Source organism: Acanthopagrus latus, chromosome 21 (genome assembly GCF_904848185.1).
Source record: "Acanthopagrus latus isolate v.2019 chromosome 21, fAcaLat1.1, whole genome shotgun sequence".
NCBI lineage: Eukaryota > Metazoa > Chordata > Actinopteri > Spariformes > Sparidae > Acanthopagrus > Acanthopagrus latus.
Window position 1 is genome coordinate 25,255,670 of NC_051059.1, and position 27,025 is coordinate 25,282,694.

Genomic DNA, 27,025 nt, shown 5'->3' on the forward strand with positions numbered 1-27,025 from the left:
ATGTAAAATGTCAGTGGGAAATGTGTGACAGCTCTTCATCACGCAGACAGTCTTCAGACACCATTAACACTCCTCGTCGACATGACCAGCTCTCATGTGCACACACTGAGTGGGAAGAAACATGTGATGTGTGTGTGTGTGTGTGTGTGTGACTCTCCATCAGAGTGTGTGACAGCTGAACTGTGCCAGCATATAATTATAGGTCCTTATATACGTATATGTGACACACTCATAAATACCAGGCTGAATAATGGCTAATATATATGCTGGGTATTGTGTTCTCAGTGCTTTAGCTCCTTTCAGATGACTTTTTATCAAATATAGCATCGAGCAGCAGCGAGCAGCAGCGAGCAGCAGCGAGCAGCAGCTCTCTGCGGCTCGACGGAAGGTTTAAGTGTCTTTCACTTTATTATATAGCTGTCTGGCTGTAAGTTCACTGTACTGTTTCACTCTCACTGCTCTCGTGGCATTGTTTTTGGCTGCAACAGGCAGACGTTTTCAGAGAAAAAGCTTTTTTTTATATAAATAAAAACCCACTGAGCACTTCTCAGACACAGTTAGAGACAAGCTGGTGAACAGGGCGGAGAATTTAGCAGCTAAAGAGTCAGGTTTTTCCTCCTGGAGTTGGTGGAGACCAAAATCAGAGCTAAAAGAGAGTGAATCTATTCATCAGGTGGCCCGAAGCAAAAATAAATGAATGATAATCTTTTTGTTAACCTATTAAGACCAGATGAAATATAGACATGTATATACCATTAAAACCAGATGCAACATTTGTGTGTATACACCTTTCAGTACAGATGTAATGATTGCATGTATACACCTTTAAACTTGAACGAAACGTTTGCATTTATTTACCTTTAAACCTGAACGCAACGTTTGTGAGAAAATAAAATCAGTTCATTGCAGGTTAAATAAAAAGTTACAGTAAATAATTACCTCTAAAACCAAAGATGTGTCCTTTCATTTCATTATTATTTGTGCACTGATTAAAGGTCAAAGATATTGAGATTGTTCTCATTAATAAAAAGTCATGAAAAACATGTTGTGTTGGCCAAAAATAAATAAAAAAAATGCCTCCCTGCTGTCTGTCACCTTTAATTAAAGATTATCTTTTAGTTTCCAGTATTTCTAATCAGAATGAGATGTAACATACTGTAATTACACACAGTCTTTTATCACTAAATGTACAAAGCTTGAATTATTTTTTTTATTACAGTTATTCACTAATCACAGTTTTTCTAAGTAATTCTTCACTGTTCACACATTATGAGTAAATACATTACAGCCTGTTGAAAATGTGACTGCCGAACTTGTAAAAATGTCAGGAGAATTATTCCGCGTGCTGCATTAAAAGCTAAATGCTGATACATTCGTAGAGAAATGATTCTGCGTTGGCTCGGCGGCCGTCCTGCTGTCAGAGGTGATATCGCCGAGTGAGAGCGAGAAGAAAAAGCACCGGGAGTAGAAGAAGAGAGGCCCCACTTACTGCTCCTGACAGAAAAATTGACATGGAAAGCCAACACTTAACGCCTCCCTCCTCCATCACTCTCCCTCCGTTCCTCTCCCCCTCTATCTCCCCCCTCTCTCCCTCTGATGGATGACCTTTACAGTACATATGACTCATCTTCTCGGCTGACTGGGTGAGAGAGCACGTTGGAGAGCGAGCGAGCGAGAGAGAGAGAGAGAGAGAGAGAGAGAGCCACTTGCTTTTACTTCTCTGTCTGAGCAGCAGGTACTGCAGCACGGGTTGGATCAGAGTACGGACCGGACACGCTGACGTGCTGAAGAATAAAAAATTACAGAATCAGAAGTGACTTCACAGGCAAGGATGCAAACCATGGATATCTATAGACTACAATTCTTATGGTTGCAATGTTTACGGTTCAATTTCCAGGTTTTGGAAAATGTCTTGTTGAAAATATCCAGTGGTTTCACACTTACAGAAGCTGAAAAGCCAGCTCATAAACACGTCACGTCAAGCATGATATGATATGAATTGTTAACATGTTGGTGTGATGGATAAATCTGAATATATCCTGTACAATCCAGTCGTTGATCAGGCATATGAAGGTTCTTACGGACATTAAAATTCGTCAGTCCTTCAGCTTCAGCCCGTCCTCAGCAGAAAAACAGCCGGGGAGGAGGACGAGGTCTTTCAGCCAGGAGAACACTGTTCCTGTCCCGTATCAAACCAAAACTTTCACTGAGGTCCGTGTTTTCTTCAGTAACAGATGCGAGCTGGGTTGTGAGCGATGTGACGGTCTGTCGGTGAGTGTGGTGAGTTGTTCACGACTGAGTCTGAGGCTTACGCAGAGCCGTTGGAATTCCTCGTGAAGCACTTCGACAAGAAATGTGCTGCCATCGAGAGCAGACAGGTTGTTGTTGATGGAGGTTAAAATGTCACTGACCGGGAAGGTGTGAGTGGAGAGCCAGAACCTCTCGTTGCTGTGGAAGTTGCAGTCTCTGCCCTTTTTTGAGTCGGTTGACAGACTGGTTGACTTTTGGCTGTCGAGCCGTTGGGCTCAGGTGTGAGGGGGCGCTGAACTGCTAAAAAGCAGAATTACCTTACAGTGGTGAACATCTGCCAATGTCCTGATGCGATCAGAGAAGTTCGACAGCAGAAGCTTCTCAGTGTTTGTATGGATGTGTCATAAATCTGTATCATCTCTGCTGGTCTTAAAATGGGATTTTACCACGTGTGCTGTATGTGATGGGATCTCTGTGTGAAGTCAAGTCATAGATTCAATATCAAAAATAAAACTGGAACATCATTAAAATAAAAGGTAACTTTAGACTCAAAGCTCTGAAGGACATTTTTGTCCTTTAATTGATGGAAGGTTGACGTTCCGACTGCCTTTTCCACTCTCCCACTCCTACCTTTTAAATGCTCACATACATGAAAGTGTGTATATATACGTGTGTGTGTGTGTGTGTGTGTGTGTGTGTGTGTGTCTTCCTCCACATGCAGCCCGCTGGCTTTCGCGCTGCAGCCAAGGCCAGGCGGCTCGGCAGTCAGGCAGCGGGGGCTCTCACGGGGGAATCTCGCAAAGCTTCTATTCCGCTGAAATTCCACTTAGAGGAAATATCCTCCATTATCACTGGAGGGAGGACAAACAGTCCAACCGCTGGAGGAGAAAACCTTGAGCTTTCAATCGTTTCTCTACCCGCCTCCTCACTCCGCCTGTGCAACAATCTATCTGCGAGACGCTCGAGGTTGTTCGTCTTGTTCACATCGTGGCTGTTTCTCAGAAGATCTGTATCGACTGGAAGCCACGACAAAAAAAAAAAAGCACCGCTGTTGTGTAGAAAATGTTCATAAAACATGCAATGAGAGCGACCCTGGCACAGGACAGTCAATACCAAAAGAAAATCGAGGGTCACTTACGAGCTGTGCTTCTTTCTTATATCCAGGAAAGTTACTGAAAAGGAATGAAGCGCTGGATTCAGCTCCAGGATGAATAAATACAACTGCTATGAAGGTATCAGAGTTTCAAGATGTCATCAGAAGCTGCATTGTAAATGAAAATCATTCAGATTCCGACGCCATCGCCGCACAATCCTCAGTTATGAGGCTATTTCAAAGGACCTGAGATCTGTTTTGGTCTGTGTCTGGATCCATATCAAACTACAAACCAACACATCCTCTCACCTAAACCCCCGAATACAAAAAAAAAAAAACCTTCAGTGAACTAATGTCACATCATAACTTTGGTTTGAGCTCAACAAGATAAAATAACTCACTCTCGCTATTCATACTTCTTCACCCAACGTCCTCCTTTACCACCTATAAGACGTGGCTACCCAAAAGCAAGAGATTTTGAGAGTTTTCTGATTTCCAGTATCATCGATCGATCGTATTTTAGCGGGCTTTGCTTGCAATAACCAAAATGCAATCTCTAAAACCAACTGCTATCGTCCAACAATGAATTCACTTTCTTTGGATTTTTCTAAACACTTACTTGTGCATCGGTCTGGTCGCCTTTCAACTCCACCTCCATCGTCGTGTCTGAAGTTGCTGACTTGTTTCAAGACGTCGTCACCAGCAGAACTTTTAAACTAAATATTCAGATTCCTGCACCAAGGCTGCACAATCTGGATCCATATCTACATCAAACTGCACATGAATTTGAATCATTTATATTTGAATTGCTCACTACTTTTAAAAAATGGCTTTGTAAATGTTTAATAAGGAATTAAATTAACTGAGCTTGTTTGCCACAGCTCAAGGATACACACAATGCATTTCTGGTGAGTCAGACTGAAAGATGCCACAACTTTTGTTTATTCAACAGAAAACTCCACGGGGCCCCTTTAACTTCCTCGATGAAGGGTCATAAATATCTCACAGCACTGACAGATTTCCTTGCACTCGCTTTAAACACGCTTCCGTCTTCAAACACAAGAAATGAATAATTCACTCTGAATCGACAAAAAAACTCGAAACAAAACAGACGCGGACACACGTACGTTCAACACGTACACTCACAGCAGCAGATCTATATGAATACAAGACGCGTAGCTGCTGTTCTACATCTTAACACAACTACACACATCTTTTTATGAGGTGAAAGTTAAATAGACTCATCTGTGAATATAAAGCAAAACCAAATTAAAATACTAATACAGGATAAAATGATCCATCCGTCCATCGTCGCCTCACAAATCATTACCAATCAACAGCGACAGTTTATCCATATTTTTACTGGCACATCATCTGTGACCTTCTGAGGAAATATGTACAAAAGCAAGAAAAAAGAAAGAAGTAGGAAAAAAAAACAGACTTTGGTCACTTTTCACGTCTACAAACAGCATCTCCTGCCTCCGGCCTGCCTCCCACAGTGATGGCCGCATCAGACAGACCTGCAGGAGCACACGTCCTGGTACCAACCCAGCCCGGGGGCACAGCGGCCTGATGGGTGAATCCACGATAAGAGAGCCTTTTCACATCAAGACGTTATCCTCGCCGAACAAGCCACCTTGTCCCACGGCTCCTAATTACAATCCAGGCGGGAAAAAAATATCTGGGAAAGTGATAAAATTCGAAGAAGTGACACCTGAAATTTGACGAGGGACTGCGGCTCTGGGTGCAGGATGGATGTTTGCTGCCTTCTACTAATAACAACGATAATATTAACAGCGATAACATAATAATAATAATAATAATAATAATAATAACAACAAACTCTTTCAGGATGGCTCAGCTTTGGAGAAATGCCAGATGACTCTGAGCAGAAAGCGGCGGCGCAGGGAGGGAGGGAGGTGTGTTTGGAGGGGAACTGAACACCGGCGGTCCCCCTCAGGAGCCCGAGCGATAGAATCTAGATTGTAAATAAAGGGCAGCCTCAGGCATTTAAAAAAAAAAAAAGATGCTAAAGCCTGGGCTCTCTGCCACGCTAGCAGAGAAAAAAAAAAAACCAGGGAAGTGACCGGTGGGTAAACTGGCATTAAGCTGCCAGCGCCCACTCAGAAGCTACATCTGCGGGACAGATTCAAAGGATAAGAGGGAGATATCCCTCCTCCCCGGAGCCTACAGTACATCCAAGCACCGTTTCTTTTACCTGCAGGGCCAAGCAATTTTCTGAGGTATCGACTGTCAACAACAGGTACGAGGATGAAGGAGTTCACCATCATTAATACCCTTTCTCTGCTGAGAGGAGACAGAGAGGCAGAGCACGGATGGATTTTAAAGGGAGAAGACAACCTTTAAAAACACCTGAAGAACAGATATCAGTGATGCTGCTGCAGGAGTTTGTGTTTGTTATATCTGCCAAATATGTGTAAGATCAGAGGTCTGCAGAGTGATTTTTTTTGAGGTGGTGTGATTGAAACAAAGTCGTTCAAAGATGTTAACAACAACAAACAGATTCAGGTTTTAAGACTTTGGCATCCAAAGTGTTCTGGTTTCCGTTTGTAGTTTGTGGTGTGCTGTATTCTGCAGGGAACGTGTGGACGGCAACCGAGGTGGAGCTGCTGTTTGATGATGATTCGCCTTTTCAAGAGCTTTTTTTTTTTAAACCCACTGCATTCATCTGCAGACTTCTGTTCAAAGCGATTACCCGAAATGTTGTCTTCTCGTCTCACATTGCTAATTGAACTGTAAAGAAAGCTCCTACGCAGACAGGAGGAACTCTTGGAGAGGATATCCATTACTCGTTGTCCAGATAGCCGCTGGCTTTGCCGGAAGCCCCCCCGGATCATCGGCCGTTGCCCCAGAGGCTCAATCATCATCAGGCGATAGCGGATGATGTTCGGAGACCGAGGCGGATGTAGCCTGTCGGTATCAGCCTGTATCGACGCTTTCAGTCAGCATCCTCCAGCCGGGAAACACTGACAAGAACCTCTGAGGTAGCAACCGACTGGCACACTACCCTGACCGACACCAGAGAGAAGTCTGCACATTTTCTTTTGCAGGGATTAAAACATTATTCTGAAGAGGCGACAACTCAGAGTCAGGAAGTGAAGAAGTTAAGAATTTGTGCCTTGAAAATGTGTGTTATGTTGTTTTATTGTAGAGGGAAACATCTGAGGTTGTTTCTAAACTGACTTAAACAACACTGGAGCGTAATAACGTCCTGTGTGGTACCTACGACTTCACTGTAACGCAACATCCGATTTCATCTTCATCCAGCCGCATCTGTTCGGTTCCATCAGGTGTTCTCTCTCCATGTTTATCATGTTTCAAATGCTTGATGGAAACTGTTTGAGAACATGAGCGATGTGTGAACAATGTGATCGCAGCGCCTGAGGCGGAGAGGAGAGATCCGACCGTACCTACTTTAATTTACCTACCTACCTTCTTTAATTGTGCCCACACACAGTTTTCTCTCTTGGATTAAAGAGACGTTCTCTCTCACTTCATGTACTATTCATGTAGATGTTTACCTCTACGTACAGCGCCTCAGACAATCTGTTCCTGTGTTGTTTCTAAGCTGCCTGACTGTCTAAATCTGCCTCATGCCGACTTGATTTCTGTGTCGTGGTGTCACCTTGCGACTTTGGTCGGTGCAATATTTTCCCAACCAACTGAGTCGAGAAAATGAGTCTTAAGTCCTGATGAACTAAAGTTTGTGACAATATGATAAATGCGGATTATGTAAAATATAATATAATCATATCTAATTGATATTAAATCAAGTCGAGTGTGTGGGAGAAGAGCGTACGGACGACAAAATCAGGAGGAAGACTCCCGCACACTGTCCACTTCACAAGCAATTAAGTTTAATGACAACAACGTCTCAGTGCTTAGACCTTCATCAGGTTATCTGGTCTGTTTAAGTACCGAAACGATAATTGCAGGTGAAGTGGACAGTGTGCGTGAGTCTTTCTCCTCCTCCTCGTCTTCGGATTGTGGACAAAACGAGACATTAAAGACCGACATTCTGATCCAACATCCATCGTTTAGCCGCAGCCCGACATCGTGCGTTTAAATTTTCAGAATCAGTAAACATTAATTGTACAAGTTTTATGTATTTCATCTCACACTAATGACTGCACTGTTTGTACTTTAGCTTGTTTCTATATGAAGACAACACGATTTCTTTTATAAGACGAAAAAAGACAACACCCACAGGTAGACGGACGCGTTTGACTTTCACTCTCACTCGTTTTTTTTTCCTGGCATCTCAACCGTCTCATTTTCATTCAGATTGGTCTGAATGCCTGGTGATTTTCCTCTGGAGTGGTGGCATGCGTGTGTGTGTGTGTGTGTGTGTGTGTGTGTGTGTGTGTGTGTGAGAGAGAGAGACAGACAATGTGAGAGAGAGAGAGAGAGATCAGGCTTGAAAGTCGGATGCAGACCTGGAGCCCAAGGTGACCTCATTACCAACATTTGTTCCGCTTGTCGCTGCAAATCACACACTGTGTCCGTCAAGATCCGGCAAACACCACGCAGCCGCCGCAGCCGGTAACCCGCCCATCCCCGCGGAGGTGGTGGTGGTGGTGTTGGTGTGGGGGGAAGCAGAGCTGAAGCTTCCTGATCCGTGGCCCCCGGAGATAATCGCCAATATCGCATTCACATTCGGACAGCCTTCAGGAAAATCTGAGGGGTCTCCGTCGTGGGCGGACGGCGACGGAAATGCAAACGTGACCCGGCGGCTGAACTCATTTGCCAGGTTTGATCTCGGGGTATTAAGAGGGAAGTTTATGTAGCATGTAGGCAGTTCCTCCCCGATCTCCCGACCTCTAAAACGTCTGCTGGACACGATATCGACGTGACCTCTTGCAGCAACTTGCAAACAATGCAAGTTTACATTTGTATCGGGATGCTACGGAGGTGTCTGCAGTGTCAGAGGTGTCAGCAGCACACCGTCTGCAATGTGGAAGATAACCCGATAACTGCAACTGGAAATGTATTCTTTACATTCAGGTCAGTTAGCTGACACAACTAGAAGCTTTGGAAAACTTTAAAAGTGTGTGTTGCTGGGAGGGGTTTTTGCTCCCAGGCTGCACAGAAATCACACTTTGCAACAAGAGCTGATGGCTTCATGTCCGGACGGGTTATTCAACAAAACCACCACGATGACAGCTCCCAAAAAGACTCACTCTGTTTTCTTATCTGCCATCTCAATGACAGTCTGGTTAACTTTAGGCAGTTAAACTTCTTAGTTAAGAGTAAAATGTTCTTGTCTGAACACAGAAAAGTAAAACAAGTGACGAGTGCAATTCTGCCAGTTAGAAAATAAAGCACAGCGCTGTTGGATCGCTCTCTTCTTTCATACGTGACAACAGGATGTGTGATTCAAACTACATGCAGTTCTGCTACAGCGGAGGCAATCTCTCTACGTGTGTGTGTGTGTGTGTGTGTGTGTGTGTGTGTGTGTGTGTGTGTGTGTGTGTGTGTGTGTGTGTGGTGCAGTTGGAGGCGGCTGGTGATGGCAGCCGCCAGTTAACTGGTGAACATATCTGCCTTGGCAGAGCCATTATGCAGGACTTGGTCCACTGCCAGCAGTCAGTGGAGAGAGTGTGTGAGTGTGTGTGTGAGTGTGTGTGTGTGTGTGTGTGTGTGTGTGTGTGTGTGTGTGTGTGTGTGTGTGTGTGTGTGTGAGTGTGTGAGAGTGTGTGCTACATGTGTGTGCACTGGGCTGATGAAAACACAGGGAGCCATAATAAGAGTGGTTAAAATGTGTGTGTGCCTGTGTGTGTTTATGTGCTTCTCTGTGTGTGTGTGTGTGTGCGCGTACGTGTGTGTGTGTGTGTGTGTGTGTGTGTGTGTGTGTGTGTGTGTGTGTGTGTGTGTGTGTGTGTGTGTGTGTGTGTGTGTCTCTCTCAGCAGCTGGTAGTCAGGGATGCGGTGGCCCGGCCACGCGTCTGGAGGAATGTGGCTTTGGGTGTGGATCCAAATTTCTGTCACACACACACACACACACACACACACACAAACCCACACACACACACACACACACACACACACACACACACATTCCTCCAGCTGATGCTGAGTTCTGCCATCAGCTCACTGTGAGCATACACGTGAGAGGGGAAGTTAAACCAGTCGAGGCTGCTGGTTCAATTCCCTGACCGACACCCTGCCTTGCCTTCCCTCCACCGCTGCTCCTCCCTGATCAGCGTCATTACTTTGTGTTCTCAGTGTCGTCTCGCCTTTAACGCCACATCTTACATTTCATCAAGGTCCAAGCAGCACACGCAGATTTTCTTTCAGACTGTTTCGCCAGTTTTACTATTTAATTAACTCTCTTTGCTGTTTGGAGGCCGCATGAAGAAACCGGCCTGGACGATGTTGGATAAACCTCGAAGACGTCTGAGTGTCTTTACTCCCAACACAAACGTCAAGGCCGGCGTTTCTATCATCAGCGAGAGCGACTGAACCGGCTGACGGACTGAGTCACCCACCTACATATCCACCTATTCAAACCCTCCAATCCATCAAGCTTTTAATGGATTTTATTAGAATAAAAAAAATTAAAAAAAATCCTGGAAATGGTTTGTCATTAAACAAGTAATGCTGCCTTATATAATGACTGCACTGTTGAAGAAAAAAAAAAGTAAATATCTCGCCCACATATTACACTTTCTCTTTGTGTTGTGTGGCTCTGTTTGCTCAAAGGAGGAGACATTTTGTGACACACTGAATAAAAAAAAAAAAAAGAATAAATCTAAAAGTCCTATTTGTTACTGAGTGAGTAGACTTTAACTTTATTCTTTCTGCCCCCAGTTACTTTAGAGGCCGACACTGCTAACACTGTGGCTCAGACACGAGTGCTAACTAACATTTAGCACGTAGCATCGTTATGTTTCCTGTTTGTGGCTCTAGATCTCATCAATCAGGTCGGTGTTGAGTTATTAAATATTCAAACCCGTGATCTTTCCATGATGTTATCTCTGTGACATTTCCTGCAAAACCTTTTTACCTATAATCATATAATTGTGTTACCTTCCGAAAGGCTAATTTCCTAACCGGTGCAGCAAGTTTTCTCCCAGTCGACGGCGGAGTCAGAGACGTCACACGGTGGAGCAGTAAGAAACCAACAGGAGCGAACCTGAACTGACGGCATCCAGAAATTCAACCCCTGCATCACCTCGGAGTAATCTGTGCAAAAACTGAACTGATTCTCCAGCAAAGTCGTGATTCTATTCAATATTCACGCCCAGAAACAAGGCGGCGGCCTATTAAAGCGAGCTTCAAACGAAGCCGCTTATCTTTTTAATTAGGCTGCAGGTTGAGAGCGAGAGATATTGCACTCCGAGCTGATGTATACGTAATGTGGAACAGTATCGATTGTAGGGAGAAGACGATGAGGATGAGGAGGAGGAGGGGCATTCAAGATGCTATAGCGCCGTGAACTGTTCAATACCGGCGCTAATAAATAATATCAAAGGCAAAACCTGGCTAAAGGTGGATGAGATGAAATCTCTTTATAATGCAAAAAACCCCAGAGGAGGAGAGAGGAGAGAGGAGAGAGGAGAGGAGAGGAGAGGAGGATGGGGAGGTGCAGGGATGGCAGATATTTCTTTTAGCAGGCAGCCAGGGCGACAGGATATTGCACGGCGTGTGCAGCTGAAGAAACAAATAACCCGTCTTTCATCAATCGTAGATTAAAACAGAAACACAGAGAGGGATTGAAAAAAGATCCCTAATTATATTCCCTGGAGTTGGTGTGTGTGTGTGTGTGTGTTGTGTTTTTTTTCCTATTTGACTGTTTTGACACAGCTAATATGCTTTTCTGTGAAGCCCCCACCACCACACACAAACAACAGCACCACCGCCCTCCACCCTGCCAGGTTATCTGGGTCTAATAGGCAATATAAGAAGCTATTTACACTTCAAGGTGCTAATGCAACACTTTCCTCAATCTTATTACCGCCGCGCTGATTCTCCCACCTGCGTGTCAACAAGTAGAATTAGACAAAGTGTTTGGACAGCAATATTCACGACATCAAACCACCACCACCACCACCTCTCCCTCCTCCACCCTCCACTTTCTAGGCGAGTTAGCACCCTGACCTTTGCCGGTCTATTACATTGTTGACTTTACTGCAGGAAGCTGCTTGTCAGAAAATGTAATTTAAGAGATGCAAATCAGTCTGCTGTGTTCAGTGGAGCGCTGGCTTTTCTAACAATGTGCAGCTTTTTTTTTTTTTTTTTTTTAACATCTGAAATAAGGATCAGTTTTAGAAATGACAGATGATACGGTGCATGTAGTGACAGTGTGCACGGGATTGAAATATTTGTATAGCAGCATGATATATAAAACAACCAGCTTACAACTATATATTAATTTAATCTCCACTGTATCCTGGAAATGTATGTAAAGTCAGTCCAGCCCACAGTAAACACTGAACCTTGTGAGTACAGTCTTTGTTTTGGGCTCTTCTGAAATGTTATAAACTGCATTCCTTTTTTGTTTATCTATTTTTTAATGCAAAAATAAGTCTGCAGATGACCTGCAACTTCCCCTGTTAGCTGGAAAACACGATGAATCCACATCATATAGTCGTACACGGTCAAAGTTCAAATGAGATGTTTTTCTGATGACATATTCAAGCGCCTGGCAAAAAAAATCCCCAAAATACCCCAACCTGAGATTAACAGAGGTAAAAAAATAAACTGGGGTTTTACTCCCTTATTTAAACTAACTTTAAGCATTTAAGTTAGTTAAGTTAAAAATAAATTAGTAAAAAACAGCTGCTTGGATTCATCCGGGAGGCAGGAGTGTAAGTGGCTCTGGTTAAACGGAGAAAGAAGAAAGAGAGACTTATCTACACGATCACTTGTTGGCTGTTGCAGGCTCTAGGGTGGGCATAGACGCCCCATAACTTAGATGAGCTGTCAATCAAACAGTTACCATCGTTTGATGAACTACTGCTTTATTATAAGCTAGTGTGTTAGCTGATGTGATTGAAGCTTGCTGATGTGGTTTTGTCTTGAAATGCATGAAGAGAATCACAACAATCTAAGCAAGAATCTAAGTATGTCACTTAAAGCGACTTGACTTTTTGTCGTATCGTGAGAGAGGAAGTCCAGCGCGTTCAAACAAAACGTGAATAAAACTTTCAAACTTTACTCAGCCCGTGAACATTTTCTGTCCGAGACACACCAGAGAGATTGTGGCTGATTTCAGGTGTGGTGTCCTTTTTAACTTCCTGCTTATAAAACCATTAACATTTTGCAAAGCGAAAAGGCTTGAAAGATAGGAACCATTACCCTTTTCAAACAGCGCCAATATTTGGCTTCATTTTGTTCCAACAGTGATTCTGTTGGGTCGTCGTTTCTTTCAAATGATGGACGTCTCATTGGAGAACAAATATCATTTCAGCTTCAGGTGTTTTATCAGTTTCTGGCCAAGAATTACAACACTGTGACAAATTTAACACAATGATACATAATTCATTCCTCCCCATCACTCTGACAGCCAAACGCAGCCCTCTCAATTTCACTGACAGATCCGCGCTTGCCCTTTCCAGCAGGGAAATACTCGGCACATTAACATGAGATGAGCACAGTAATGTACACCGTGGCTCAGTCTGCAGCTCTGTGGCGAAGAAAAAAACACAGCCACGTCCACAACAGATAGACGCTCCAAAAATACTGAGGGGGCAATCTGGCTGATTCTGTGTTTGATTAATATTCATAGTTTATCATGAAGAGGAGAGGAGGTCACTTTACATTTCAGACATTCAACTGATGCATTTACCCAGAGTTCATCTGAATATAGCAAAGCTCTTACTCAGTGTGACTCAGCTGAAATACAGGGCGTTAGCTCCAAGAGCCGAAGTAAAGCGCCAGAAATCTCAAATTCCACACTTGTGTTGGTAATGTTTTGCCAGGAGAGGCTATATTAGTGAGAGTGGTGTCAGAAAACGCTGCTTTATCATGACAATGGTTTGTATATCTACAGTTTTGCGTTTCCATTTTTTAAAGACAAATACAGGCTGCAGATACCTGATGGCACAGAGAAGCATTTTCTCTCACATTCAAGCTAGTTGGCCATCAGCCGTAGTCTTGGTGGTGCGTTCAGGGGCAGCTTTTTGGCAGGAGACACAAGCAATGTTTCCATGAAATGTTAAGCGACCTTTGAAAGTTTGCAGGAAATAAATGATTTGAGCGAATTTACTCGCCTACATGAAGCATAATTTGACCAGAGGATGACGCCATGTGGGCTCCGTGGCTACGTCATGCGTGGACTTGGAAGTAAACAAACTTTCGTTGGGTTGCGTTGAGTTGAAACTGTTCTTGCTTCGTCAGCTAGCATCGGTCACGTTACCTGCTGACCCTTTAGGATTGTAGGTCAGCATGCAGAAGCATCAGTCTTTGACGAGTTGGGAATCAGACTCAAATATCTTCTTTCTTACAAAGTGGACCACTAAACTAAAAATAAGAGCTTTACATTGCACCCCAGTGGAGTTTAGAACTGGGTTCTTAGCGGGGGGCTTTTAATTTGAAAGTAGCGACCGAGACCGAGGAGACGCTGCATCTCCTGGATCTCATCAGCTGTCCAGTTGCTCATCTTGACGTCTGCGGATGAAGTGATGGACTGACTGCTGTGATCAGCTGTTTCCTGGTTTTAAAACTCCTCGGCTGTGGGTCGCACAACAGCGCAGGTCATCGACACCTCCGCGGCAGTGGTGGTGGGAAAAAAGTGTACTCTCCGAGGTGTCATATTGGCAGACCAAAACTAAATCTGCGGACCTAGCTGCAAAAAAGACACCCAAATTGGCGGCTTGCTGCCCAGTATAAAAATGGCTACTGCTGTTAAAGTGACGTAATCTGAGAACAGGAATCCAGGTTATGTAACAACGGACACGATACGTAAATAAATCTTACAAACGACACCTGAGATGTTCTCTTTCATGTGCTCTTATGAGGCGCTCTCTGGTGCTCAAATAAGAAGTTCATTGTTCTCCTGAGGAAGCACGCAGCTTCTTCTCGCATTAAACCTTCAAGACTTTCAAGTTCCCAAACCAATCTTTGATCACACGGCCACACCGACTGCTTCACACTCCAACCCCCTCTCACCTCTGCGCCACAGCGACACACTCAGCTGGTGAAAAATCTCGTCCGCCGAGCTTCGGTTTTGAAGTTCCCCCGAATGCAAATTGAAAATTAAGGTGCTCTTCCTTAATCTGCTGTTCTAATCCAGCTCCAGAAAGGAGGTGAAAAAGAAAAGAAAAATCAGTAGGAAGGCTACATTAATTATACACAAAAAGAAGAACTACAAAAGAGGGCCTGGTCTTTGAAGATACTGAGCGCTAAATGTCACCCGCTGCCTTTGAAGCTCTCGACTGCCTTTGTCTCTCACTTCTCCTCGACATGAAACACGGCGCAGTAGACGGAGACAGCAGCAGCGGTGAGGGACATTTCAACTCGGAGGGTACAACACCCAGAAAAAGAAGATACAATATTAAAGCAAGTAGCGCTCCACTCACGCAGCGTACCGACTCAAACTGTACATCGACACCAGTCCGTCAGGGCGACAAACCCAGAAAAAACACATTTTCCATCTCTGATCCAAAACGTGAAATCCACAGAAGCAGACGCGCTGTTTAAACACAAACTATTTATCTCGGTTACACTGCGGCAGGAATATATTGATAATTCAATTGATAATTTGCTATCTGAGGACATCCAGAGGTTTAAATATTTACAGATATTACTGAAGATTTTAATCCCGTTTCAAATCAAATCAAATATTTTCATTTCACTACCCCCCAAATTGAGGGTGAACGTGAAGGTCCCCTGACAGAAGTTAGTGAATGCAAATGCAAATCTTACAGAGCTGTGATGTCAGTGTTCCTCTCATGAATATAGATGCATCAGTTTTATTTAGAGTGGAGCTTTTTGCATTCAGTCATTAGTTGTAGGAGACTTCTGTCATCAGCTGTGTGCAGAAGGAAAAACTTTCTGGGCGCAGTCAGTAAAAAAATCAGTGGGATTCATCTTCTAACAACCATGAATATCTACATTTTAATGGCAAACCATCTAATAATGAAATATATGAGATGTGATACTTGGACCAAATTAGTAACTTCTGGGTTGGTTTGGCTGAAAACATCTAAAAGTTACAAGAATTTTGTACAAACTCAGGTCCTCGTTAGAAAGTCTATAAAGGTAAAAATGATCCACATAGTCAATCGGGGGTAAGTTGCCATCTATCTTCAGAAATGATAATTACTTAAGGTCGGTTGATTCTTAGTTTTAATTACATGCAAAACTGCGTGTTAGTCTGGCCGTCAATAGTTTCTGACTCTGTGGCTTTCAGCTCCAAGACCACTGGTTCCAAATGAGGTGGTACATTTTTTAAATGGATCATAAATTTAATAATTTGAAGGGTTCGTGACTTTTTTTAAAAAGGAGCTGGCCGCTGTAGTTTTTAACAGAAGGAGAAGTGCATGTGCTGGGGACTATTTTCAGCTGTGGATTGATACAGATGTTGTGCTCTGGCACTGCATGTGTACATCAGGCTTTAGATACAGAGAAAAGTGAAGTTTGATCAATTAATTGTTGTTTCTGGCTTTCACGTCTCTGCAGACCACGGGGTGAATTTGGCATCTTCAAACATATCATATCAACTTCTCTCGCTTGGCATCCTTCTCGCCATACGTGACATGACACGTATGGCGAGAAGGATGCCAAACTTGGCGAGAAGGATGCCAAGCGAGAGACCGCTGTTCGACATGATGTTTCAACATTTGTAAGAGAGAGACCACTGGATATCTTGGATGAAACGTTGGGACATTTTCCAGCTGTGATTACCGGATATCTTTCAGGAGAACCAAGCAAGTCACAACTTAATCTTTTCATAACACGAACTGAGTGAAGTTTGAACATATCTGTGATTTCTAGTAACGTACATTGTCAACATTTATTCTGGCGATCAGGAGAGAAACAATGTAGAAAACCGTTTGCACGATCCTTTAAGGAAGGGACAAAATTCTCTCACTATATATTTGCTCTTTATCCATCTAAAGACATCAGAGAAGACAGGTATTCCCTTTAAATGATGAATAGGAGACTGAGCATGACGGAATATAAGTTTAGTCCCTGGAGACTAAAGAAGAAGAAACAGCAGTGTGCAGACATGCGGTGCTTTTTCACAGACAGCCGACAACAACAGTCAGTCAGGAACAAGAACAACACACCCCAGTTTTAGGAGGAGACCTCTTGGGATTTCAGTCTGTCTGTCGTCACAGTTTCTTCTCTGCCGGTGCACTTTTTCTATCATTTGGGTTTTGCACCTGAAACGGTCGTGTCTGAGCAGAACCACGGGTCATCTTTAAAGAACGCCCTTGAAATGATGATGAAACTGTGGCATCATGGCTGTACATCTCTTTATGTAATCTCTCAATGCTTTGAGCGCCACCTATGAAATTCAGCCCCTCAGTATCCTGAAAGTTTTCCTCAAGGCTACAACAAACTCAAGGGAAAGCAAGGAAATGTGGTCATGTTTTGGTTGACCTGACCCTCTTATGATTTCTATTTAAAGGAGAGGATTAGATTTCTGCCAGAAATCTCAAAATACTTCCACCCACCAGAAACAATTTGCAATGGCGCGATGTGCAGAGCCTGAAATAATCAATTTAAAGTCTCCCCGTGCTGACAATAGTGCATGAGGCGGTTCAGAGGAGGGCGAGGGTTTCTAATTTGCAGGACAGGCAGGTTGCAAACGCTCAGACTCAAACTTAAAAGCAGCCTGTCACAGATTCTGTAAACTACCAGCTCTATCCCGGCTCAGTTCTTAAAATATTGATCCAATTCTCTCACATCAAAGCGTGATTCCAAATTCATCTCAAACCCAGTCCTTAATAGGCGGCTCCATCCTCGCCTCATTCTGCTTTCCGGTGCAGACGGAGAAACCATGCAAAGACGAGTCTTCGTTAGTCATTCTGCTCTTTTCTACCCTCTCCTCAGCAGTCTCTCCTTATCCACCCTCTTTCTTTGCAGGGAAAAAAAAAGAAAATCATGAGAAAGGAGGCTGAGAGGAGGCTACGGGAACAAGACTGGGGGAGAGAAATCAGGGGAGGGGGTGCACTTGAGTGCAGTTGTAATCAAGGCCTGTGCGCTCAAGAGGGGCCAATCAATCCAGCTGTCTGCCTCTACATCTCATCAGGCATCTTGAAGACGGCTAAAAATGAGTCGCCGGGTCCAGGCGGCCTCCTCCTCAGGGCTGCTGAGAGAAAGAGAGAGAGAGCGAGCAACAGGCGGCTTCGGTCAGGAGTCGGTAATAACTGCAGCAGAGGACACGAGTCACGACCGTCCTGAAAGTCTGAGCTGCAGTCGACCTGAAAAAAATGAGTCGCCTCCCGCCGAGAGTGAAGTGTTAACCGCTGCAGAGGGAGGGTGAGTTGTTTCGTGTTCGTGATGTCAAGGTAAACACTCAGGTGGACGAACAGCAGCTCAAAAACCATCCTTCAACCTCGGTGGACAGCCCAAAATCAGCAAGTAATAGTATTAGTTGTGTCGCATCCACGGAGCTTTGGAGCACGATCGACAAGATGGACGCCAGAAAGAGTCCATCCTCACCAGAAAAACGACCACACACGTCGACTGTGAGAGCAGCTTGTTACGATCCATGTTTGCCTTCCTTGTTAAACAGCGACCTCTACTGACTGTAGTATTTAATACAGCAGCAAAGGAGGAAGTCAAGTGAAGTAGAAAATAAGAGCTGTAAAATCAAATTAAAGCCTCAAACAGCCAGTATTTCTTTCTGTCTGATGTTCTCAACCATCACGATCCTGCTAGCAAGATCAACATCATCAGCATGCACAGTCTGTGCTGAGTCCTTATAACTCAATAATTCAAATCAGTCTGCAGAGATACGATAATTGATATTTAGTGTTAAAATCTCAGTTTTATGTGAAGGGTTACTGCTGGAGCAAAGCTGGACTTTCAAATGATTATTTTCCTTTGAACATCTCTCACTCTTACATCATTTGCATGAATTTGAGCCTTGTAGGACTTTATTTCAAATGGTAAACAAGGTGAAGGTGCATTTAAGGAATGCTCTGATGATACAACAGTGATGTAAGAAGATAAGAATGGAAGGAGATACGAGTGTAGAACAGCTAGTCTCCCTGTCAGCACTGAAAGAAAACCGCCCCCATGTTCTCTGATGCTACAAAAATGTATTTAAATAACTGTACTTTCATGATATTACAGGTACCGTGTGTCTGCCACCGAGGGAAAAACAGTGGGGTGAAAACGTGATAATTAGGGGCAGTCATCAGACAGACGTGGTCATTAAATGTGAGGATATTAAGAAAATTCTGTGAAATGATTTTACTGTCATCCGCCGCAGTTTAAAAAATGTATATTAAATTATTCAATCCTAGTGCTAACAAGTTTCGGAGAGGTCAAAGTCTGTTCTTCCGTTCAGCTGGGATTACAAAGTTAGCGGGACATAAATTATAGGTAATGCAGTCGGATTTAAATTAGATTATAAATAAAATATGAAGCCAAGAGGCACCTTGACACTGTCCCGTCATTCTGAATGTAAAAGATAGTACTATTATGGGCCTATTCACATATAAATTAAAAGGAGTGTTGGTTCTAATATATGTGTGTGAGTCCAGGACGGTGGGACCAGATCCATATTTCATTTCATCTGCATCTGTTTCCAGTGCGAGAGCTGTCACCGGTTCCTGAAAAGCAGCTTCACAAACAGCATAAATGACAAAATCATGGCTGGAAAGTGTGAGCGCTGCAGCAGAGTTTAGCACCCCCGCCTCTCGCGAGCAGTACTCCCACAGCAGAAATGTCGCAGCACAACCATCGGAAGCCTTCTCGGCTACAGCCCTGTAAAGCTGGGGGGGAATGATGCAAAAGTGATGCAAGCGCAAAGCCAGCTTCGCTACAAGGTGGCCATCTGGGAGGGGTCTGCCAACCCCGCAGCAAACGTCAGGAGCTCAGGCCAACTCGCAGAGATGCTGCCAGCTGCGGGAGTGGGAGAGAGGGGTTGGCAGTGCCAGCAGGCCGGTGCCAGCGCCGGGGAAATCAGGCCGGCTGCTTGGCTGCTTGGCTGAGTGGCTGGCAGGGTGGCTGCGCGGTTGGCTTGGAGATCACGTTGCACCGCTGTGCAAACTCGAGCTCAGCACAACACCTGTGCCCCCACCCCCTCTCTTCCATCCCTCCCCTACGCTCGACGGCAGGACTCACAGATGCTTGCAAAGCTCCAGAGGACAGTGCGCAGCTCCCCCCGCTCTCTGAAGTCAGACCAAAATAACCACAGGTGACTCCGGATCGGCGGGTGGGGTGGGGGTGGGGGTTGTGCAGGCTTTTTAAAGCTCGGATGAGGCATCTTGCAATTCACAAAACGCCTCCAGCTCTGGTTCGACGACAGGCGAAGACATGAAAAACGCGGCGCCACAGCAAATTGCATCACTAAACACCAGCACGCCTCATCTGTGCCTTTCTCTCGCCGTGTTCGATTATTTTCTTTAGCAACAGGTGAGAGAAACTTCTAGAATCGATTAGCCTTCGGCGTGCGATGAAAACTGACTAGCAGGTGAGTTGAAATGAAGTTAACTGAAATGGATTTGCCTGCTCCTGAAGGGCACACGGAGAGAGACCGCTGGACGGATCCCAATTGCCGGAGCTGTTTCCAATGCAATCACTCCGGCAATCAATGGGAACAATTAAAGGAGTTCCACGTAGTGACAGCGATGACACAAAATCAGTCAGCGGTGTTACTAATGACAGCCTGTATGGAGAGGCTGTCAAATATGACCATGAAACATTTCACCGGAGGAAATGATGGAGTGGGGAAGTTTGATTCAAAGGTCTGAGAATCATTTCCTTCACTCAACACCGACGCAGGAGTTCAGATTCAAAAATGTTTTTTTGTTTTTTTTATGTAAATACAAGACAAGTAAAAGGGCGAAGCTGATGTCAAGAAAGCATAACAGGGTTAACAATTTTACGGGTGCGCAATTTACAGAGGAAGACGATCATGGCGGCAGCGTTAATGAAGCACTCTGCAGCTCAGCCAGATAACTTCAAATTGTCCATAATCACAGGATCTGAGAGCGCGCAGGCCGACAAAGTCACGCAAAAGACATCTCGCATCGCAGCGCCGTGCAAACCTCGTCCGCACAGATAACAATTCCACCGCATTACTTAGGCATAATTACGCATACATTTTACTGGATTTGTTATGACACACAAGCACACGCAGGGAGGGGGGGGAGAAGAAGAGGGACTCGACTGCAGTCTGAGGTCCGAGCGCCTGCACATCAATAACGGGGCGAAGTGAGGTAGATGAAACACATTACTTTGACCTAAAGAGCTCAGTAATTACATTTGGCATTTTGACAAGTGTTTAGCTGCAGTGAAGGTCAGTCCTGTCAGCATACGAGATCTATGCTAATCCACTCAGACGGAAGAAAACGAGGAGACGAGAAGTCGAGGGAAGGAAAAGAAAAAAGGCCCAGACGCAACCGAAGCCTTTGTGAAAGTAACACAAACCGCTTCCTCCATCCCCGCTCGCCGGGATCTGGTCTGAAGCTCGGTGACAGAAAGATGTCAGCTGTCAGGAATAAAGTCTGACGTCACCTCCTCCTCAACAAATGCAATCGTTGATAATTGAAACATCTGACTCAATGTAAGGGTGTCCACAGGGATCAGTGGGGAAATCAACAGTCCTGATTTATCTCTGACAGGCACGTATTGGTGGATAATATCAGCCAACCGATACGTCTGTCAGACTTTAATTTAACGCTTCTTAAAGTCAATATTTTATCATTTTTTAGGGACAAATCATCTTTTTCTTATTCACATTCTGCAGGTTATTTCAAAGGTAAGTAGAACACACGTGGTCAGGTGCAGAGGAAGGTTTTATACGATTATTAGTGCGGTTCATCTACATTTTGCCGACAGATCAGTGCGAGCGTGAGGTAAAACGACGGTTCATTAAAAGAAAATTAAAACGATTGATGAATTGAATCATATGAAATGTTTGACTCGCAAATTAAAACCCAGGACTATAAAATGACTTACATAATTTGAATTTAAGACATTTTAACTCTTTCTTAAGGCCTTACAGGGACTCTGTATGAATCAGAAATGTAAAAAAGGTGTTTTAATTTAATTTTGATTCAGACCATTTTACCCTCCATGAAATAAAAATAAGCACAGTACAGCTGAAGTATCCAAAAAGCAGCTCTGTTCGATCACCACAAAGACCCAGCAGCACTTCTACCGCATTACCTTCACTCCAGTCTCATACATTTTGAACAGAAGATAACTTAAAACAACTCGTGGAGACTTAAAATATCAATCCAGGATCTCCTCAGGTGCTTCTTCACAAACCTGGGAACCACTAACAACTGGATTTCAGTTTCATGTGTGGTTCCAGGAGTTTGCACCATGTGAAGCTCAAAAGACTTTTTTTTGTTTGTTTTTTTTTTTTGGCTTAGATAATTTCCACCTCTGAATTCTCGGGCTGCAGTCAGGACACTTTCACATGTTCAACAGTTTCTCTGACTGTCAGCGTGTTCGTCCTCTGGTTCATCAGGATGTACATCTCTTCTGAAATTCACCATGCTTTTAATTCCCCAAACATTTGCAGCCATCTTGTCTCTGTTCAGACTGGAGGGTCGTCCACACCAGGGACGATAAGTACGACGATAATTATGATAAAAGTGTGAGTGTTCACACTGAAGAGCACCTGCTGCAGCTGTGACGGCAGCAACATGCACAGAGCAAGCAGAAGGATAATTCATAAAACTGTTGTGTCTCAGTTAAATGACGTGCTTTTTATGTTCCATAAGTGTTTATTTAGTCGTGAGAGTGACCTCCTGTAAATTTAGATTGTTTTAGATTGGCTACCAGTGTTTCTATCGTGATCTCAACGATATTATTTGCCAGTATCGACATTAAACTCTTTTAAATTGATCCATCCTTCAGATTAAACATCGTATATTCAACACGTCATGACATCTTAATATTTAGGGTCTGACACTGGAGGACAAAACATGACAACATCATCATCTGCAAATAAAGAGAGTTAAAATAAAATGTGTTGATATTTTTGAGACGAACACAACTTTGAGAAGCTCCTCATGATTGATATGTGAACTGGATGGGAATGATAAACACTTTACTCAGAGATTATTCCATTAATTAGCATGTAAATCAAGCATTCACTGGTGTGTATGTGTGTGTGTGTGTGTGTGTGTGGAGGGGACGATGTCTTTTTAACTTATTAAACTGACAGCGACCTCTCCGCCAGGAAATTATTTACATGTCAACACACAAATCAAACTTCAGATGCAACATTGACTCACTGAGCGACCAGCTATTGTCTGCAGCGAACAAAGGCGGCTCGGTTAGTTTAACCCGAGAAGAGAGTTTGTGATGGAGGGAAAGACCGACCAACTGTCTTAACCGTCCACACAGTCCCAGGAGTGGACGGCTTCTGGGCATGTGTGAGTAGCTGCGCTCACACTGAGAGGCACGATTAGCATGTATGCAAAAACAAGCGCTGGTGGGATAATAAAAAAAAAAAAAAGTAGAAGTCAGAAGAACAGCCGGCGCGGGGATCAGGATATCTCAGCTGCTCTCCTCCTGCTTTAAGTGCTAATTGAGCTGCCCGCTGTCCTGACCCTGACCCCCGGCCTATTCACGGGGTCCCGTTCTCACGGCCGTGACGCACCGCTGGAAGTAGCCTCTGGGTCCCCCCGCCCACCCTCGGCCGGACAATGAGGGGTCACCACCTCGCTGCCCACCATCTTGACATCCACCCCCACGTTTAACAATGGCCCCCGGTGGCCCCGGAGTTCCTCACAATGGGCGGACGCGCGTGACAGAAGTGGTTACGTGGCTTCTTAAAAAATGCAGCACCAGGTCTGGTCGGCCCGGTGCTGCATTAATCGGACCTTTTGGCACCCGGAGGTCAGAATCGATCCGGGTGTAAGAAGCACAGCAGTGATGAGGTTTAAACCGGAATCCTGTGAGACCGCTTCCACAACCGGCTTCAATCTGTCGACCCAGTAAGAAAATTACAGAACACAGTCGCACTAATAATCACAGTCGATCTATTTAAACTTCAGTATTTCAGCGTTATAGTTCTCTACACTTTTACATTTCATGAGGAAATATTGCACCTTTATTCCCTGACAGCTGCACATTATCCATATAAATGACTCCTTATTATAAAACAGCTGATAAAATACTACCTGTACCTGTAATACTTGTGATACTAAAAGTTTAATTTAAATAAATAAACAAATAAATAAATAATAGTGGTACAAAAACGTGACATGAAATATATTACAATTAATGTTTTTTTTCATTTTGTGCATTACCCTTGTAATGTATAAGAATATAAAAATATTTGCATTTTAATGACACTACGCATTCATAAAATCTAAAAATATCTTGCTTTAACATGCAAAAATAAATTATCTTCAATCCTTAAAGATCATTTTGAGTTGGAGAATTTCTATTTTGTCACCTAAGTGCTGCCGACTGTACAAGTCTGTAGAGTTTGGTCTGTAATTCTGAGCTAAATATACTTTATAAAATAATTATTTCTTTAGATTGACGCCACCAGACGCACTTATTCCACCTAAAGAAACATCCCTGAAACAAAAGATGCTGCCAGCCGAGTCTCATCGTGACATTATATAATATTCTCATATTTCCGTTTTACATTTTCAACTTTTATCCAATGTTCTGATACTTTTCTTTGCGTATCCTTGGTTGTCAATGTCTCTTTCCTCATCTTTCATCCCCTGGATATCAGTCACTCCTCTCAGTACAACGCAATTCAAATCAGCGGCATCACAAAACTGCAGCTTCTGAAATGACGACAGTAAAAAGGATCCAAACCGTTCCTCCGTACATCGCTCAGCGTTTGAACATTTCACTGATGTCTTACTGATGTATTCGCAGAGATTAAATCAAATAAAACTGAAGTATTTCTTAACACAGCTGCCAAGAGCACTCTACCAAAACACACAAGTTTGCGACGGAGGAGACGGACGTCCAGTTTCCGCCATCCGCTGCAGAGCGGCTATAAACGATGATCGAACGACGTCATTACGACGGCCGTGTAAAGCTTAATGTTTCAGAAAAGCACTATAAACCCTGGCCGGGGGGGGGGGGGGGGTAATGCACGCTTTGGGATGGATTGATATTCTAGTTGAATATGACAAACGACACTTTAAAGACGGCCCGCCCACACTATTGCACTTTAGCGAAGAGGACGCCATATTTCATTTGGAGCACGTTCTGTCAGATGTTTGCATTAATAACAATCGAGGCTCATCCGTGACCCCGCGGAGCCGTGGGGGGGGGGGGACGCCAACAATAGCACTTAAAAACAGGAGAGAAGCCGTTGCATAATCAGCACAAAGTGTGTGTGTGTGTGTGTGTGTGTGTGTGTGTGTGTGTGTGTGTGTGTGTGTGTGTGTGTGTGGATCTGGAATCAGGCCCGGGGAATATCAGGAAACTTCCCTCTCTCTCTCCGGACTGACAGCTTGGCTAATGGCAAACATTCCTCCTCTCTTTATTCCCCACTTCATCAACACCCTCGCCTCATTATCGTGAGTCACACTGTAGCCCGGTGCGCACACACACACACACACACACACACACACACACACACACACACACACACACACCTTGACGGCGTCTTCACTGCTGGGTTGCACTCTGAGACATATTATTACAGGGACCCTCTCAGAGTGACAGGCGAGGCTGAACCGAGTCATTTTTGATTTGGAGGATCTTGAGACAGAATGACTGACGAGCGATCTTCAAAAAGAAAAAAAAAAGGTGGCGGACAAAATCACAGAGCACCTGACGAGGTTTTCAACATTTACAGCGAACATTAATTCACAGTTCTGCTGGTTTTAGCTTCTCCACACGACAAGGAATGTAAAATAAGAGCAACAGAACCATGGCCGTGTGTTTTTATCTTCATATTTCTTCTTTCAGAGCTGCTCGATACGGTTATAAGACCATCGAGTACGAGTCCGAAATGTGAAGCCAAAGCTGAAGTGCTGTAAACCTGCATTCTGTCTCATGACCTTCTTCTCACTTGATTTACTCCCTCAGTAAACTGTTCTCTAATGAGTTTATGTTCTCAATCATTTGTTTCAGGTCTTTCCATTCATCTCATAAATTATGATCCCATTACGAGTAAAATATATGATAAAGCAGGATTTACTTTAAGGCGTGGCGACTCTGTGATTAACACCCACAACAACCACACATTGGCTCCACCCTCTCATCCAAATATGGTCAGTAGAAACAACAAAAAACCAAGATTGTGACGGACATAATGCCAAAATTAAGTTTTTTCAAATTGACAGTCTGCAGAAAGTTTGTTGTGGATTGTTCAAGTCTCCTTTTTCCAGATTTTAAAGTTTTCGGAGAACTTTCTCCTCGTCTCGTTCTTTTACGTACGACTGATATTGATTGGCGTTACGAGACTGAAGGCCGCCTCGTGTGTCCTTTTCTTCCCAAAACTCAAGACTTTTTCATATTTTGTGAAAGGAATTATTGAACCGACTTATTACCTCAACAAAACAAATTTCTGGTGTCTCTCTTCTGTTTTTTTTTTTCCACAATGTTTTTTTAGGCACACGTCCAAACTCTCCAATGGATTGCCACCATGGAGCCAAACATGGCTGCTTAGAGATTTGTGACACAACAGTAAATCCTGCTGGCTTCCTTTCAAAATGGGCCAATACCCAAAAAAAACAAAACAAAAAACTTAGCCAAACTAAACCAAACTGAACACAAAGGAATTTAAAAACTCGCCATGACGTGCCAGTGTGGGCTATGGCAGAATTCTCGCTGGGAAAGGAAAAATAAATAAATAAAATAACATTTTACTGAGGAGTCGGAAGTTTTGTTTTTTTTGTCCATCTGGGGCCTCAGGTGCAGCAGCGCACCGATGATAATGGCCTGTCTTTTTTCTTTTTTTTTTCTCTGTCGGTATAAAGACGACATTACTCAGCCGAGGAACACCTACCAGCCACGTTGGCCACATCTGCGGTGCTGACGTTCTGAGTGTTCGGGCTCACTTTGAAGGTCACAGCGGGGCCCACCACCCTGGAAAACACACACAAACACACACACACACACAAACACATGGTGAGACAAAAGACATCCTCAGAATCTATTTCCCATTGGCGGCGAGGTGTTGTGTTCTCAGACGGAGGGAGAAAACGACTTGTGCTCATTAAAGCTCAGCCATACGTGGCGCTGGAGAAAAAGAAAGACAGAAAAAAAGAAAAAAGAAAAAGCTTTAACCTGTGGCGATCCTTTAGGCTGCTGCAATCCCCATCACCACTGCCAGATAACCTCTTGAATCTCAATGTAATGCGCCCGGCGGCATTTAAGCACGCTGGGAAATGAAGAGAAGGAGGGTCGGGGATGAGAGGATTTTCGGTCATCAACAAGAGGACGCTCTGATACGTGAGGCCCAGACGAGCGAATGCATTTCGAGCAGGCCCGTTCTCGTGACGCATTTACATTTTGATTCGACGTGCGGTGATTGCGAGAGCATATTGTCGTGATGGATTCAAATTGAGGGCGACGGAAACTGAAGGGGGGGGG

General features: G+C 44.0%; 1 protein-coding gene across 3 annotated transcripts in view; it reads right to left on the bottom strand.

Moving 5' to 3' along the window:
- The window catches only part of LOC119011520 (receptor-type tyrosine-protein phosphatase N2-like), a 188,626-nt gene that overhangs the window by 105,914 nt on the left and 55,687 nt on the right, over positions 1-27,025 (bottom strand). For all 3 annotated transcript variants that reach the window (XM_037084709.1, XM_037084711.1, XM_037084710.1), the window contains exon 11: positions 26,439-26,518. In XM_037084709.1, coding sequence (XP_036940604.1) covers positions 26,439-26,518 — 80 coding nt within the window. The remainder of the gene's footprint in view (positions 1-26,438; positions 26,519-27,025) is intronic.